Below are 15,848 nucleotides of genomic sequence, written 5' to 3'. Positions count from 1 at the left end.
TTTTGCACTTGTTCCTTTGGTGCAAGGATTTCCACTTCTGCAACAGAACTTTCCCCCTCTCCTCTCCTGGCAAGTTCCTTGCAAGCTCCTCAAATCCTCTGTGGAGTGTTGGAAGAACCTCACAGATTAGATTTAGCAGGTGCAGGGAGAGGAGAGGAAGGAAGGGAAGTTCCACTGAACTGGCCACTCCACCCATTAACTCAAGTCTAACCTGTTTCATAGACTTTTTGTGAGAAAGAAATAAGAGGGATTCATGTATGCATTGACCTTCTCAAAATAAAGGTGGAAAAGAAATGTCATGAATAATGCTCTATATTCACCCTTTCTTATACAGGTTCTGGTGAGCTCCATTGAGCACGATAGAGATGGGGGAGAACCCCTGTGATTACAGATTCAGAATATCTGGTAAACAAAAGGCCCCTGGGAAATCATAATACAGGATCAAAGCTTCTAGTAGGAAGACTTTGTGAAAACGACATAACACTCTGGCTTGGGTGTATGATAATGGGACGAAAACACTGGTTTTGGCAAGTGAGTGGCGCACATGCTCCCCCTCCCCCCCAAAGCAAACAACTTTGTTCCCTTGATGCCTGGAGAAGTAGGAAAGCAGATCTGAGGGAACGGCATGTCCCTGTAGTATATTCTAGGTAATATTACTCTCTTAGGAAATGTGCAGTGTTCTCTAGCTGACCCTTTCTAAACTGTTGACGACTAGAAAAATTGGCTTATTAGGCTACATATTTTCTTGAGAAAGAACATGTAGAGCAGGGGTGTCCAAACTTTTTTCAAAGACGGCCAGATTTGATGAAGTGAACATTTGTGAGGGCATGCATGAGGGCATGAAGGGTGAAGTTGTTGAGGTTTTTCTTACAATTTTACAGATTTTTTTAAGGATTTGACCCCGAGGAATAAACTGCCACAGGGGCTGGATTAAACTGCCACGGGGGCTAAACTAGGCCTCTGAAAAGGATTTTGGACATGCCTGGTGTAGAGGATAGGTGACATTTTGGAATCTGAGTGGATCCAAAAGCCAGGATCTTGAGCCGCCCCATACAGCAGAGCAGAGACATCAGCCTCTGTAATAATGCGCCTCCAGGAAGAATCTGGTGTTTCTTTTGATGAAATATGCAATTTCCCCCCCAACAATCTGTGTAAAAGCTTAAAAATGGGGAAAGGGGGGGAAGGGTAGGTTTGGGCTGAAAATAGACATTTGGAAAGGAAAAAGTTTTAGGAAAAGTACATAACCTTCAGTTGATGTTTGTAGGCCTTGCTTTGGGAAGATGTGTTGTTTAGATCAGAGGTGTAGAATTGGTGGCCTTCCAGATAGAGTTGGACTCCCAAGTCTCATATAGTATATCCCAATTTACTGCTGGGGTTGCCAAATTCCATTTGGAAAGGGATTCCTGTGCCTTTCATGGCTGGAAACGAAAGAGCATTTTGCCAAATGCTGCTTCCGCCACCACTGCAATGTAGTGGTGAAGAAGCTGCCCAACGTCTCTACCTGTATCAGATCGGAGGTAGAAGATTTCCGGAAGCCACCTAATCCAGTCCAGATAGGACCTAACCTCTGCCACCTGCGTACAGTCCAGGCTAGAGTAATCCACAGAAAGAGAGCGAGTACACTGCAGAAATATAACTACAGTTCATGTGGCACTAGTGAGTGAGACAAGTCACATGCTACAGGCGGGGCTATGTGCACACTGCGGTCCCACTGTTGCACCATGCAGGCACAGCTGAAGAAATCATCACCTTGGGGATCTTTGTTTTCTTTGCTTTAAGGTAAGATTAACCAACCCTTGTAAATTGCATGGTTTTCAGAAACAACGTAACTCTGTGTGCGCTAGATTTGTAAGAAACACTTTGAAGCGCCACATATGTAGAGACTTGTGGCTATGCTTAGCATCCAAAGGGCTTCTTCAGAAGTTCTGCAAATAGATCTTCCCAGAGTCGCCCGACTGTCCAAAGAAAAGAGCCATGTGGAGCAAGCAGTGCCTGAACCACACATCAGTGGATGCAGCCACTCGTTCTTGGCAGCAGTGGAGTGGTACTTTATAGCAAGCATTAACATGAGCGTGACAGCTGGAAGGAAAATGCAACTGTACTCAGGAATGCGCTAGGCCAAACTGTGTGTCCTCTGTGTGGCTTGGGGATAACAGAATGAAGCAATCTTAGTATTTCTTGTATCTCTTAGAGTGTGGTATTTTGGAAATTCAGGAAGCCGTAACACCTATCTTTATGGGGGGGGGGGGGAATGTGTCACATGATCACTACCATACTGTGAGCCATTTGTTCCTTTTAATAGAAAACACATTTGGTAGTGGACTGTGTGGACTGTTCCCATATGGTCCCAATTTTTGGTGTGTGTGTCCCCCCCACCCCAAATCGTCTCTTGGAAACTCCTGTGGAGGTCTGCTGGTATTTAGTTATTAATCATGTAAAAATGGTTTAATGTCAGGTGAAATGTTAATTATTCTAGTCTTGTTCTCAAGGCACTGGGGCTTCCTCCCAGGAGATATTGTTTTGTCCTTTATTTCCACTGCAAGAACTATATGATTCAACGTATTTCCCACCCTTCTTGAGTATTTTTTTCATTCCTTGCAGGCTTGAATCTAACCCATTCCAAGGCAGACATTTGCAGATTAGGTGTCTAAGCAACTGGGCCTGTGAGATATTAACAGGAAGGCTTGGTTTCCTACCAGGACTATAACTGACCTTGCTGTATGAATCTGAGCCCTTTTGCTATATACCATTTGGTTACCAGGCAAAGTTATCTATAACCTGATGAAAGCTGATCAAGAAGGGGTTCACTAGAAATTATGCTCTGCTCATTTTAAAGAGTGACTTCAAAGTGTTGCATGTAGAATTTTTCCTCCGAGCTCAAGGATCCAAAGCAGTAACTTCCTTGCACATTTGATTATTTAATGGACAAAAGAAATTCTAGAAATTACAACTGATTTGTAAAAGACAAGCATTAGATGGAAAACAATTGGCATTTGTAGGATTTAAGACATTGTGACTGCTGAAATTCAAGATGAGCAAGATTTGGAGCTCCTTTAGAACTTCTGGATCTGGCATTTTCTGAAATGGAAAATTAATTTTCAAATGTAGGAGCCATTTTGGTTCAGCACTCTTGGATTGTTGACAAATAACACATTTGAAGGCCATGTTGTTTTTGAAAACACACACACACCTGTGTTGAATGGCTTCTAAAGAGGAGTGACTATAATGGGATTAACCAGAATGAGGGCACAGGATACACGATCAACTATTTCCATAGCAGTCCTTTTTTATTTTTAGCTTATTTTTAGCACCATTAGGTTAATCTTGGTGTTATAATTAGCACAGTTGCATTCCAAATCACATTCATGGGAAACACCATGAGAATAACATGCAGAAACTTCTGAGAATAAACCAAAATCCCTACCTTTTCACAGAGTACAAAACTGATCTGTGGGCCTTGTTCCCATCAGTGATGTGTATATTTTATTTTCTGTTGCTCCCTCAAGAAGTTCAAGGCAATATATGTGGATTTATTCCATTATTATCTCTCAGCAACTGTGTGGGGATAGGCTAGCTAGGCTGACAAACAGTGGGTTAAAGCCAGAGAAGCTGTAAGAAGAAACGCCTTCATTGGACGAAGCTTCTCTACATCTAACAGTGATTGGTGCAAAGTCACTGGGTGGTATCCAACTTGTGTTTCTTGTCTATTGACCTTAGTAAGTCTACACTGAGTATGATTAATGTGGGATATCACCCTTTCAATTTTAACTTTAAAAAATTATTTATTTAAACATACACGCACAGTTGTCAGATGCCTAAGGAACAAGTTACCTAGGCTCATGATTTGAGTTGGGACTTGAACACAGATTTCCCAGAGCCACAGCAATACATGAGTTCTTCTTCATATGGCACTTTCACAGTGCTTTAAATTGTGAAGCAATTTGAAAGGGATTCAGTTGCAGCCGATGGGAGAACCTTTTGCTCTCTAGAACTTGTTGGACGTCCAACTCCTATCAGCCCAAACCGGCACGGCTAGTGGTTAGGAGTGATGCCAGCTGTAGTTTTGACTACTTCTGGAGTGCCACAGAGCTTCTTATCCTGGCCTATACCTTCTGTAGCACATGCCTAACAACCATTTGTGTGTTGTTCTAAGCTAAGCAGATGAAGGTCCGTTTTGCTTTGCCCCACTTGCTTTTCCTCAAAGGTCCCATAGATTGTTGCCAGACATGGATATTGGGGTCTTCTGTGTATTTCTGCCAGACCTACAGGGAATTTTTCTGTAATGCGCCCGGGCCTTTTTGGTGTCGCACTACATGTGTGTATGAGTTGGGGTTTGACAGAGAAAAGCAAGCTACTTTGGTCTCCAGGGAGGCACAGGTAAGCTGGATGCTAACTCTGCTTCCCTTGCAAGCAATTGCTTTGAATGCCTGGAAAGCACCCCTCTCTGGGGTTAGGAGGAACGTAAGGGGTTTGGTGGCGGCTGCCTGAGTGCTTAGGAGGGCACCACCGACCTACTCAGATGGGAAAAGGGGGAGTAAAAAAGGTTCTTTATCCCTTCTATTACATGATACAGTTGCATGATACTATTGCATAATACAGTCACCTTGTCTGATATAAAGTCCACCTCCTCTCCCCTCTTGAGGAGAGTATCAGCTGAAGAGGCATGTAAATAGACCAGGTGTGGCAGTTGTTTTCCTGGGTGTGTCCAGATTAAGGATATGAAGGGGGTGGGAAAATTAGGAAGGGGGTCCTCCCCATTCTTCCAGGTTTATTCCTGGGTTTCACTCCTCTAGTAGTGATATTTGCAGTGTGTTTGCATTGGGAGACAAGCCTTTGAAAGGGGTACACATAGCTTTGAATTTAAAGGTGTGAATGGACATGTCTGGAGGGAATGGGGTACAAGATGTTCCTATATTAGTAGCTGGAGGAAGGCAGGAAAATTCCTTCAGGCCTGCTCTTATCTTGTTTTGGTCCTTGTTTTGGTTACGTGGCCAACCTGTATTTAGTTTAGTCTCTGGAAAGGGGATTTTGAGGGTGTTTTTTGTAGCCTGCTTTCATGCCACAAAAGACTGAAAGTGAAAGGGCAGGAGCTCAAGGGCATTTTATTTCTTGATTTCATATGTTCCAGGACTGAACTTTGTCTCCAATTAAACCCTGATTGTTCTAGTAGCTACACTGGCACAAATGTTTTGGATTCAAGTAAATCGCTCGAGAAAATAAAGAAGAGGCTTCCCTTTCTGGTTCTATTGCTGGTTCTCTATTTTTAGCTGCAGTTTTTCTTCTTACTCTTTTCCGTGTTTAACCAAATGCCTTACGTTAGTTGCTGTGTTTTAATTTTTTACATTTCTTATTTTGTTGACTTGATTTCAGAGTTTTTTTACTTAGAAGCTCTGGCTGAAAGGGTGTGCAGCCTTTTAAGTAAATAAACTATTTCAATGCAGCTTATCTCTTAATCGGCTGGAACTACTGAATGGGGAGGAAAATTAAACGGCAGCTTCCATCGAGGAGGAGAAAACAGTTTGGCTCCATTATATATTTTTTAAGCAAAAAGTATGAAAGCCTTCAAAAAGCTTTCTAAACCGTGGTAGCCGAGTCTGTTTCCGAACGGTGTTGCCAGCTGTGTATTTCCTGAGAGTAAGGTCATGTGTTTTTGCATTTGTATTTGACAGCCTGCACCTATGAGCAGAGTTACCGAGGACTGGCAGAAAGCCACAGCCCTGTTACTGTGCCTGGCTCAAGGGTTTGGAGCACTTATGTAACACTATAGCAAAGGAAATACAGTCTCCATCCATCCCCAGCCCTTCGCTGGCTTTCCATTTCTGGTTTTGTTACTTAGCAAAATCTTAGGTTTCGTCCTTTCTCTGCTAGAGAACAAACTGCCCAATAGGAACCTGCATCGAAACAGCAGCAACCAATGGAAGGGTGGCTGGGAGGGGGGGGTGGAAAGGAGAGAGAAAGATTTGATTGTCTTTTGGGTTAAGGATGAAGCAAACCCGTCAAGTCATATGATGGCTTTACAAGATAAGCATATGACCTGGGAATTGTTTATGGAAGGATGCCCCTGCTTGCTTTCCTGCTCTCTCTCTGAACATGCAGAATTTATGCAGATGCCTCTTATTACTTGGCCCCAAAATGATACTCTTGCAATGATTTATTAATACAGGCTTGGCTGCTTGTCTCCAGCCATTATTTTTCTCCTAAACGATGCCTCCCTCCTCTGCATTTTTGTAGAATACAATTTAAATCTGTATTTTCACACACACACACACACACACGCACACGCACACGCACACACACATAGTTTATTTCTTGAATATGCGCTTTGTGTGTTTTTGTGTGTGTGGTTTGTTTTTTATCCTGTAACCATTGTGTAACAAATCCAGACAGGAACATTTCCTTTCCTCTTCTCTGCCCCTATTCAAGCAAATATGCTTTCTGATTTGAGGATTGAGTTAGGCTTGTGATTGAGAGGAAAAAACTTTGTTCCCTTTAGGGACATTTCTCCCCTTTTAAAAGAATAAGGCTTTTAAGTGCGTCATTGCAAGACACACTTGGTGTTAAGCCACATGGTACCTTAGCAGAATGTGACTGGGTTCTCTTAAGATTGTGCATGCCAAACCAGCGACATTGTGCGTTCTGTGCAGCTGGCCCAGTTATGGGGAGGGTGGGGGGTAGATGGTTTAAAAAGTGCTGAATATGTCACCTTCGTTTTTGTGGTCCTACTACTTCCTGCATGTGGAATTTTGCAGTACAGCCTTGGGCATATCTTTAGCCTTAAGAAAGCATGAGAGGGTCTCTGCCCCCCCTTCTGTTTCTTGTATAAAAATGGCTGCTGCTACAACTTCTAATAAATAATAAATAAACAATATGTGCAAATGATTCCTGAATTAAGCTCCTTTTGGTTTGCATTAATTGAATTGGTCCAAAGATATATTTAAGCTAGCAATCTTTGCCTACAAAATCATTCCTTTCCTTGCCTGCATCAACCTATTGTGTATCGGGGGAAAATGGGTGTTTCTAGAGCCTTTTTAGTGTAGCTCTTTCTTCCTTTTGCAGACAAATGGTTAAACATTGAGCTGCAAAATAGGAAGGGAAATGCAAGTGACATTCCATATAATCTGAGGCTAAAAATGATTGCAAGTATTTGTGTCCTTGTATGTTGTGGTCAGATATGCCCTGTTGGTATCTGGAAATCCCTGGGGGTTGTATCTTGCTAAATTATACTTTGTGAGTAGACCCATTAAAATCAGTAGGCCTAAATGAGTCATGTCCATTAATTTCAGTGGATCTGTTCCAAGTATGACTTACATTGGATGCAAATCCCAGGTTTGGGATGGAGGTTATCCCTCTCCTGCCCTCTCCCATGTGAGGATATGAGGTGAACATTGGGTGAAGATTCATACATTACAAGCAGCTTCATGGAAAAGCATGGGAAACACTTCCGCATGGCTGTGGCCCCGGGCAGCAGTTATAATGTGGCATCAGTGCTGCCTCATGAAACCACCAATACATGGGAAAACCACTTCTATGAGATGGTCATAATGTACAAATCTGTCTGAATACATGGAAAAGGCTTCTCACAGGGATCATTCTGAATAAGGAAAGAGCCTCCACACTGGGTTCGGACGCCACTGGGAATATGGTGTAGTAGTGTGTGGGGGGGAACCTTGTTGTGACTGGTTCTTGTGCAATATTGCTGCTCGTGGAGCTATCACTGTGAGTAAACATTTCCACCAGCACTAATGTGGTAGCTTTAGTAGGAATCCTTATCTTAATTGTGGTGGTGCACAAAGACCTCATATTCTGGTGTTTAAAATCAGTAAAAAAGTGCTCCCTGAATTGCCCCCTCAGTGTTCTAGCCCTGATCTGCAGGGAATCTACAATTATCATTCATAAACTTCGAGTTTTGGCAGGATTTCTGCCGTCACTGTGCCCAAGAGGCAGAGGAGGCAGTGTCTGGCCCTGCATGTGCGTGGTACAGTAGGGCTCCAGAGCAATGCAGTAAATGCTCATAAAAATAGGCTTCCTCCCCGAGCATTATATAATCAGAGGGAGTGATGTCATTTGTAACTGTGGAGAGTATCTCTGAAATTGCAGCCCTCCGCAGATGGGCGACTGCTCACCGAGTGAGAGGAGGAAAAGGAGACCCGTCCGACTGTGGTGTGACACACTGCAGTGTGGGGTTTTATGGCTTGAGAGAAGGAGAAAGCACAGGCTGGCAGGGTGCACAATCTGTCTTTTAACATGCACTCGTGTGCTTGTCGCATAAGCTTTGTTCAAGGAAAATATGAAATTACATCCATGTGCACCCACTTAAGGAATGTCGGTGGGTGTAGCCTTTTCTCATGCCTGCCTGGCAAGGTGAGCCTCCCAAAACATACTGGATCTCATCCACCTTTGCATCAGATCAGCCTAATCCAGCCAGGATCTCTGCCTCTTTCATTTTGAATGGATCTTGCACGTGTACTCTTATGGCTAGCCAGCAGTTTTCTGTCGAGAGATGTAGAAGCTGCAGAACTCCAGACTCTGTAGCTACATAGCAGAGTCGAATTTGACCCATGTTTGCAGGAGTCTTCTCTTGTGTTTTAACATGTTAAAACTACTTGTGGTCTGTTTTGAGAATGCAAAGCACCTTCCTTTATTAGGTCAGTATGAACATGGAAGCTGGCCTCATTCATTCCTCCCACACTGTTCTCCTTCATAATGATACCTTTCAGTGCTACAAAAAGCGGTGTGCTTCAAAACTGGTACTTCCTGTCTCTGCATAGGGCCTTGCGTCAGTCATTTTTGCCCAATAAAGATCAGGAGTGTGGTTGATAGGCTACCAGGTCAACCTTGGTGCTTGCTTGTTTATACCAGTACAAAAGGTGTGTCAATCTGCTGCCAGACAAATATGACCTGAAAGAGTTGTGTGTTCTGGTTTTTTAAAGAGAAGTTATATACCACATAGCATTTTTGGAGCATTCTCTTAAGTGGTTTGCAAATATATAGAATTTAAAATCAAAATACAGTAAAATATACAAATAAAGATCAAAGTACAGTAATTGCATTGTAAAAGTTTCGTCACTTAAATGAACAAATCGGCAACTGAACATGGTAACCTGCTCAAGCATCAGAATGAGGCCTGAGTAACACACAACCAAGTTTTCGGATATGTTTGAAGCATCTTGGGGGAGAGTTTTCCAGAGGGTTGGGGCTACAGTTGAAAGGGGCTGTTTTTGTAAGGTTTCCGGATGGCAATCCACAGTCTGATGACTGTAAAGGTCAAGTTGGGCTATTGTAGGAAAGGCTATCTGCTGGTATTCGGATCTCTAGTTGTTTAGAGATTTATGTGCCAGTAACAAAACCTTGAAACTGGCTCAGTAGCAGATAAGCAGCCAGTGCAGATCCCTAAGCACTGGTGTCATATCTGTAGAAGTAGCCATACCATTTGGCATTTTAGCTGCTGCATTCTGTGCTCACTGCAGCTTCCAAATGGAAGGGAAGCCCCACATAGAGCAGGTTGCAGTAATCTAAGTGTGAAAGTTGCAGTTATTGGGGATTAATATGACTGTACTGATGCCCCTCCCTCAAAAGAAAAGGTGGGAAGTTTCCACATTTCTCCCCTCTTCTGCTGGAATAATCTATGCATGTGTTTTAATCTGAAACCAGGTTCTCTTGATAAGTAGTGGAGCTTTACAGTTCCTAATTCCTCTCTCAGGGAGCCTTCAACAAAGCCACCCCCAAGTTAGACCTGCTTTCCTTCCTATCATAAACGGCATCAAATATTTAGTCCTTTTGCCTAGGCACCTTTGGTATGTATTTTAAATAAGGGTGCCTGTTGCTCTGCGAAAGTCCTGTTGTAGACTAAGGAGACAGATTTAAGTCCTCAGGATCTAAGTGCCCCTGCTAGATGTCATTGAATAAGGGACATTTGGTGGGTGGGGAAGCTGGTAACTTTGATATCAAAGCTTGGCCTGATAGGTCATCTGCTTGTGAAGCATCCTGTTCTGCAGGATTTATTGTGATACTAAGCAGCACATGGTCAACTCCCATCCTGCTTGGATTGCAGGATGCGCAAAAGCCAGTTGGTGCGTACTTTGCCTGTCCATTTAGAGCATTTCAGGAAACATCTACGTAGGTCACACAGTGTAGATACAAAGAGGAAATGATTCTCCAACATGTTGCAGAGGAGGACGTTATCTGCAGAACGTTGCCTTTGTTCTGACTCAGCCCACAAGCCTACTACCTGCATATGAAATTCACCAGTTCTTTGCACTGGTTCCAACTCCCAATACTGACCATCTAAAAAATTATCCTTACGTCTCCTGCAGACTATGGTTTCATCCACATCTACCACTTGGAATTAATTGCTTAAAATATAGTGGTATTCTAGATTATCTAAATGTGCAAGGCTGATAAAATGCAGAGACGGGAAGCCACCCTATTATGTACAGAAAGCTTTTCTGAATTTAAAGGCACTGCTTTAGATTTGAGGAAATATTTTCACCCCTGGTGTCTGGGCGAGATATTATGTTATGTCAGCATAACCTGCATATTAAGAGCTGGTAAAGTTGACTCCTAATGCTATGGGAGGTAATTACCCAGCAAAAGGGCAAATATTGAGAGGTGATGAAATGTGTTACCTGGTAACTATCATGTTCTGCATTTTTACTATCTCTGAAGGAAAACAGGAAACCACCTTTTACCGAATCAAAACTTTGGTGCACTTGGTTCAGTATACTCTACACAGACTGGCAGCAACCCTCTAGATTTTTCTCCAGAATTCTTTTCTCTCTGATTCTTTTTGTGGAGATGTTGGGAAGTGAGCTTGGGATCTTTGCTATGCAAAACCTCTGCTCTTCTAGTGAAGCCCTGAAGCTGAATGCATGGATTCCTCTCTCTAAGTCCATGAATCAGAGCCACTTCTGAGTAGACAGTTTATAGCTATGAGAAATATGCACATATCATGTCGGGTACAAAGAGCAAGATCCTTTCATTTATTTACAGTATTTGTATGGCACTTTTCTGGCAGACCTCACAAAGCGGCTTACGGAAGATTATTACAACAATAAGCACCTGCTTTTTAAAGAAGGGTTACAAAAAGTGGAAAAGACAACCTGTTTGTTTAGAAGAAGCTGTTGGTGTTTTTTCTCCCCTCCCCTCAGGGCAGGTGGTCCCTTCAGATGCCCCCGTGGTGACTGTTCCAAGTTTTTAAAAGTTTTACACAGCTTAGGACCCAGGCGGGTGTTGGATCATCTTTTCCACCCAGTCACTGAGTTTGCTGTCTTAAAGCTCTCATTTGGGTGCTTTTTCCTTTGGAGGCAAGGCAATGACCTGGAGAGAGCCATCTCTGAACTCTTTCCCCAGGAAGTTTCACCTACATCATGGTCATTTTGACAGCAATCAAATGCCTTTTTATTCCTCCAAGCCTTTTTAAAACCTTGGAAGCCACTGTGAGAGCTTTATCTGCTGTTTTGTACTATACATCATCAGCTGGTTTTTTTGTCATTCTTTTGGAGCTTTTTTATAATAATAACTACTACTACTACTACTTCTACTACTACTACGATCCACTCTGTGTGCCCCTTTTGTGTCAAAGATGTGGGTTATGCGTCCTGTCACCCTAGTTCAACCTTCAGAACCCTCAATTTCATGTCACCTTTCTTCAGTGCTGCCAGACAAGGGGACTTGTTTCTGCATAACAAAGCAATGTAATTAGTTTACCCATAGTTATACTGTGCCCTCAAGTCATACGATGATCTTATATTGCTGCAGTGAGATGGCTGGACAAATCTGAGTGTATTTGCATAAACAGTCCTACATGGACCTCCCCTAATTCAAATTAGTCACTACCCTTCAAGTCCAGCAAAGCCCTCCTAAGGCATTTGCAAGTGCACCTGTTGCTGGGGTGGGAACCATTAACTTGTGTCAACTCCCTGTGTCAACCAGCAGCTGTCAATATAATTTTGTTATCTGAGTTGCGGGGCCCTCTTGATTGGCAGCATGGGTGAAGTGCTAAATAGTTTTCTTTTTCCATTTTAGGAAAGATACGAAAGCCGGGGCAAGAAATGGAAGGTGTTTAGTATGCATTGTTCTCTTCCAGAGTTTTTAAAGGTTTTATTTATTTTTTTACGTGTTAAAAAACAAATCCAGCAAAGACAAAGTCAGAGCCTTGGGGCTGTTTTTCCAAGTGAATTACAGCCTTTTGTGAAGAGTTTTTTTGGAATACGAACACTGACAGGCTGTCCTCTCTAGTGGGTGCTACTCTTCCTCTGACAGTTCATCAGCCAAACCCCTGACCCCACCACCCTTAATCATCCTTGCTTGTCAGTGATATAATTGTGCGATTACCAACACCTCCCCCCTCCTGGACTCCTTTCAGATTACTAACAATAGTGCATGTGAAATACAAAATGTAAATGAAGCACCCAGACTAATTTTTCGGCCTTCATTCAGATGGACTGAGCTTGCATTCCCCTCCTTTGTCTATGAACATGACTGATGAAGGCTTTCAGGAACTCGGGAGGCCTTCAGTGTAAACGGAGAGGCTGACGTCATGGTGTTATCGATTTGGGGATTTCACTTTCAGTCGCAGGCTGTGAATGAGCATTGGGGAGATTTCTTCAGGAGAGGGACGCAAGAACAAACGGCTACCAACTCTACCTTTATTGGTTTAGTTCAGAAGATGGGCATTTTGGCCATTGTTGAGGAGTGTTCTGCATCATCTTAAAAACGGTTTGGGGGGGAATATAACTTGTCTTCACCTTGCCTCCCTGTTTCCTATCCTATTTGAAATTCAGGTTTTTAGCTGAAGAAACTGGCTCTTTTGCATATATTCCTTTAAAGCACCATGTATGTGGGTGGCGCTGTATTAAATATTTTGATGGGAGTGTTTAATAAAATAATTTTGCATATTGAATTCAAAATGAGCTCTAATTTAATTCTGTGTGTTCAGTGCCTCCTCATTTCACCTCAGTGTAGTCTGCATGGTCTTATCAGGGTCAGGAAGGTCTTTATTTTGACCTGAGAATGGATAGATGTGCTTTTTATCAAGTGAGGTGCTGGGAACAGCCACAACTGGAGATATGATGAAGGACTTTTCCCAGGGAACAGGGTGTGTGGGAAATAAAGGGTCCAAATAAGTAAACATATGCACATATATACCTAGAAACCAAGGCTACCATTTGTAGTGGATCCGTGACTGAGCAGCAGTGAGGCCTGGGTAGACCTGACTTCTGAGAAACTTGTATTCCAGATCCAGTCCTCTATTGCTTTCCATGAGTGACTTGGCGTCCAGACAGCTTCTTTCCACCTCTAGCTGTAACCCTGAATTCTCTCCCTGGCTCCCTTCACCACTTTTAGCCCTACAATAAACTTTGCAGCCCCCTCCATCATCGTGTTTCCTGAAAGTGGGGGCAGTGGCGTAGCGTGGGTTGTCAGCACCCGGGGCAAGGCAAGTAATTTGCGCCCCCTAACCCGTGGATTTGTGCCCCCTAACCCTAACCCCAGATGTTGCGCCCGGTGCGGCCGGCCGCCCCTGCACCCCCCACGCTACGCCACTGTTTGGGGGAGCTGACATGTTTTTAGTAGGCATTGTAAAGAGTACAGTGAAGGCAGACCTGTTCAGGGAAGTTTTTAATGCCTGATACAGTAGTACCTCTGGTTATGTAAACTTTGGAACGCAAAAGTGGCAAACCCAGAAGTATTTTACTGGGTTTAGCCACATGCGCAGAAATGGTCCTCCAGTTGTGAAAACCTCTGGATCCGGCCGGACCTCTGGAACGGATCCCATCCACAACCAGAGGTACCACTGTATTTTATAGGAAAGTGCAGTTTGCTCTTATTTAAATGAATAACTGTTCATGTGCACCTGTCTTTGCCCTTTGCCTTTGTTTCTCAAGTAGAAGCCCAGTGGCAGGTGAACTATAATTCAAGATATCTGGATCGTTTTCTATGGGGCCAGTAGTGATTTCTCCCTGCTTCAGGGAAGACCATGCTAGAAGACTTGAAAAGGATGTGGTCCTTTGTATCTAAGGGTGTCCTGACAACCAGTGTTTGTGTCAGTTGTGATTTTAAAGCTGGATTTGTCAAATGTGTGGTGTGTGGGTTGGCTGTGAGTGATTGTTTAGGAGTTCCAGCTGGTACAAAAAATGCACCAGCCTGTCTCTTGTCTCCTGACAGGAGTGGGTCACTAGCAGTATGTTACACTCATGCTTTGGCATCTGCAGTGGTTCCTCATTCGCTTCTGATCACGATTCAAGGCTTTTTATATTAGTTTAGGCCTAGTGTACTCCTGTGTTCCACTGAAATCTTTGTGGTTGACCAAGAAACGCCTCTTGACTCTGCCATTCATTCTAGTGTTGAAGGGAAGCAGAATTACCCATAGCTGTATTGCTTTATTCCCTCGAAGATTACAAAAAACCTCAAGCCTTATCTTTTAGCAAGTGTTAAAAAGGTTTTTTTGTTTGTTTGTTTGTTTTCTGTTTTGTTTTTGCTCATTGGGCCTAAGCCAATCAAGGTTAGATTTTTTGGTAGATGCTGTTGTAGTGTAATATTTACTTTGATTTAGGCTCCTGTTACCTGTCCTGTAGTATACTGAGTATTTTAAAGAATGCAAATTAGCAGTCAATCATGAGTCTGATATGCAGTTGTATTTCGAGTTAGCTAGTCTGGTATTGATGTGCTAATATTCATCAGGACCTTGACTTGTGGATCTGCATTTGTCCAGGGTATGGAATGCTGTATTTTATTGAGGAGAGATGGTTTCAATTTGCATCCTTGCCATGGACTCATCTGTAGTATTATTAATAATAATAATATTCATTTTTTTTAATTACCCCCCCCCATGTGGCTGGGTTTCCCCAGCCACTCTGGGCGGCTTACAGCATATATCAAAACATAATAAAACATCAACCATTAAAAACTTCCCGATACAGAGCTGTCTTCAGATGTCTTCTAAAAATTATGTAGTTCTTTGTCTCCTTGACATCTGAAAGAAGGGAGTTCCACAGGGAGGGCGCCACTACCAAGAAGGCCCTCTGTACTGTTACATATGAAGGGCTGTATGTCTTGTGCTCACTACATGATGGTATTGTATAATCCTAGGCTCCTTGTTGATCTTTTAATAGGAAACATCTTGAATCGGTTCCCTAAACACAGTGGCTGGATGTCAAAATAATTGCATGCGATGGAAGAATAATGGTGGTGGTGTTGAACATGCCGTCTTGGTTTGAGCTCTATTTAGTACATGGGGCTTCTGCATTTCCAAGTTTCTTTACTGAACACTGAAAAATTCAGGAGTACTCCAATGAGTATGTGATAGGTGTTGCCGATGTATAACCAGTCGTTGCATTTATGTCTGGGAATGAACTTCGTCTTAGGTCACTGTAGATGGTAACTATAAGGAAGGCAATGGATTGACTTTTCCCACAATGTATGGGACAGATCATCTAGTTAATCCCATAGCCTGTGCCTTATTGAACATACCATTCTATTGAGGTCAGAGTTTTGCCACGTAAAGTGAAATCTGTTGAATGTCAGGTGCGGCTGAAACAACAAGGTTGTTACCAGATGCCTGGGGGAAGTGGGGTACTGTTGTTTGGGAATCTAATGAAATGCAGCTCTGACTCCCACATCTCTTCCTCACAGGCGAGCTCACCTCCGCCTATGTCTAGAACGTTTAAAAGTTCTGATACCACTAGGACCTGACTGCTCCAGACACACAACCCTCGGGCTGCTTAACAAAGCCAAAGCACATATCAAGGTAAGAGCTGCATCTCTTTGTGTTTTTCCAGCACGTTTCAGTAAGATTAGTCTGGTAATGAAGTTTTGATTATCTAGGAGCCATAATTGCACTAAGGAAAGTT

At 42.9% G+C, this 15,848-nt stretch overlaps 1 protein-coding gene across 3 annotated transcripts in view; it reads left to right on the top strand.

Annotated features, from left to right (window-relative positions):
- Positions 1 to 15,848, top strand: part of MXI1 (MAX interactor 1, dimerization protein) — a 78,344-nt gene that overhangs the window by 50,204 nt on the left and 12,292 nt on the right. For all 3 annotated transcript variants that reach the window (XM_083741618.1, XM_083741617.1, XM_083741619.1), the window contains exon 4: positions 15,631 to 15,745. In XM_083741618.1, coding sequence (XP_083597744.1) covers positions 15,631 to 15,745 — 115 coding nt within the window. The remainder of the gene's footprint in view (positions 1 to 15,630; positions 15,746 to 15,848) is intronic.

This window comes from Podarcis gaigeae, assembly GCF_964106915.1.
Source record: "Podarcis gaigeae genome assembly, chromosome: 5".
Lineage (NCBI taxonomy): Eukaryota > Metazoa > Chordata > Lepidosauria > Squamata > Lacertidae > Podarcis > Podarcis gaigeae.
The sequence above is the reverse complement of the archived record's forward strand: the minus strand, read 5'-3'. Positions and strand labels throughout refer to the sequence as shown.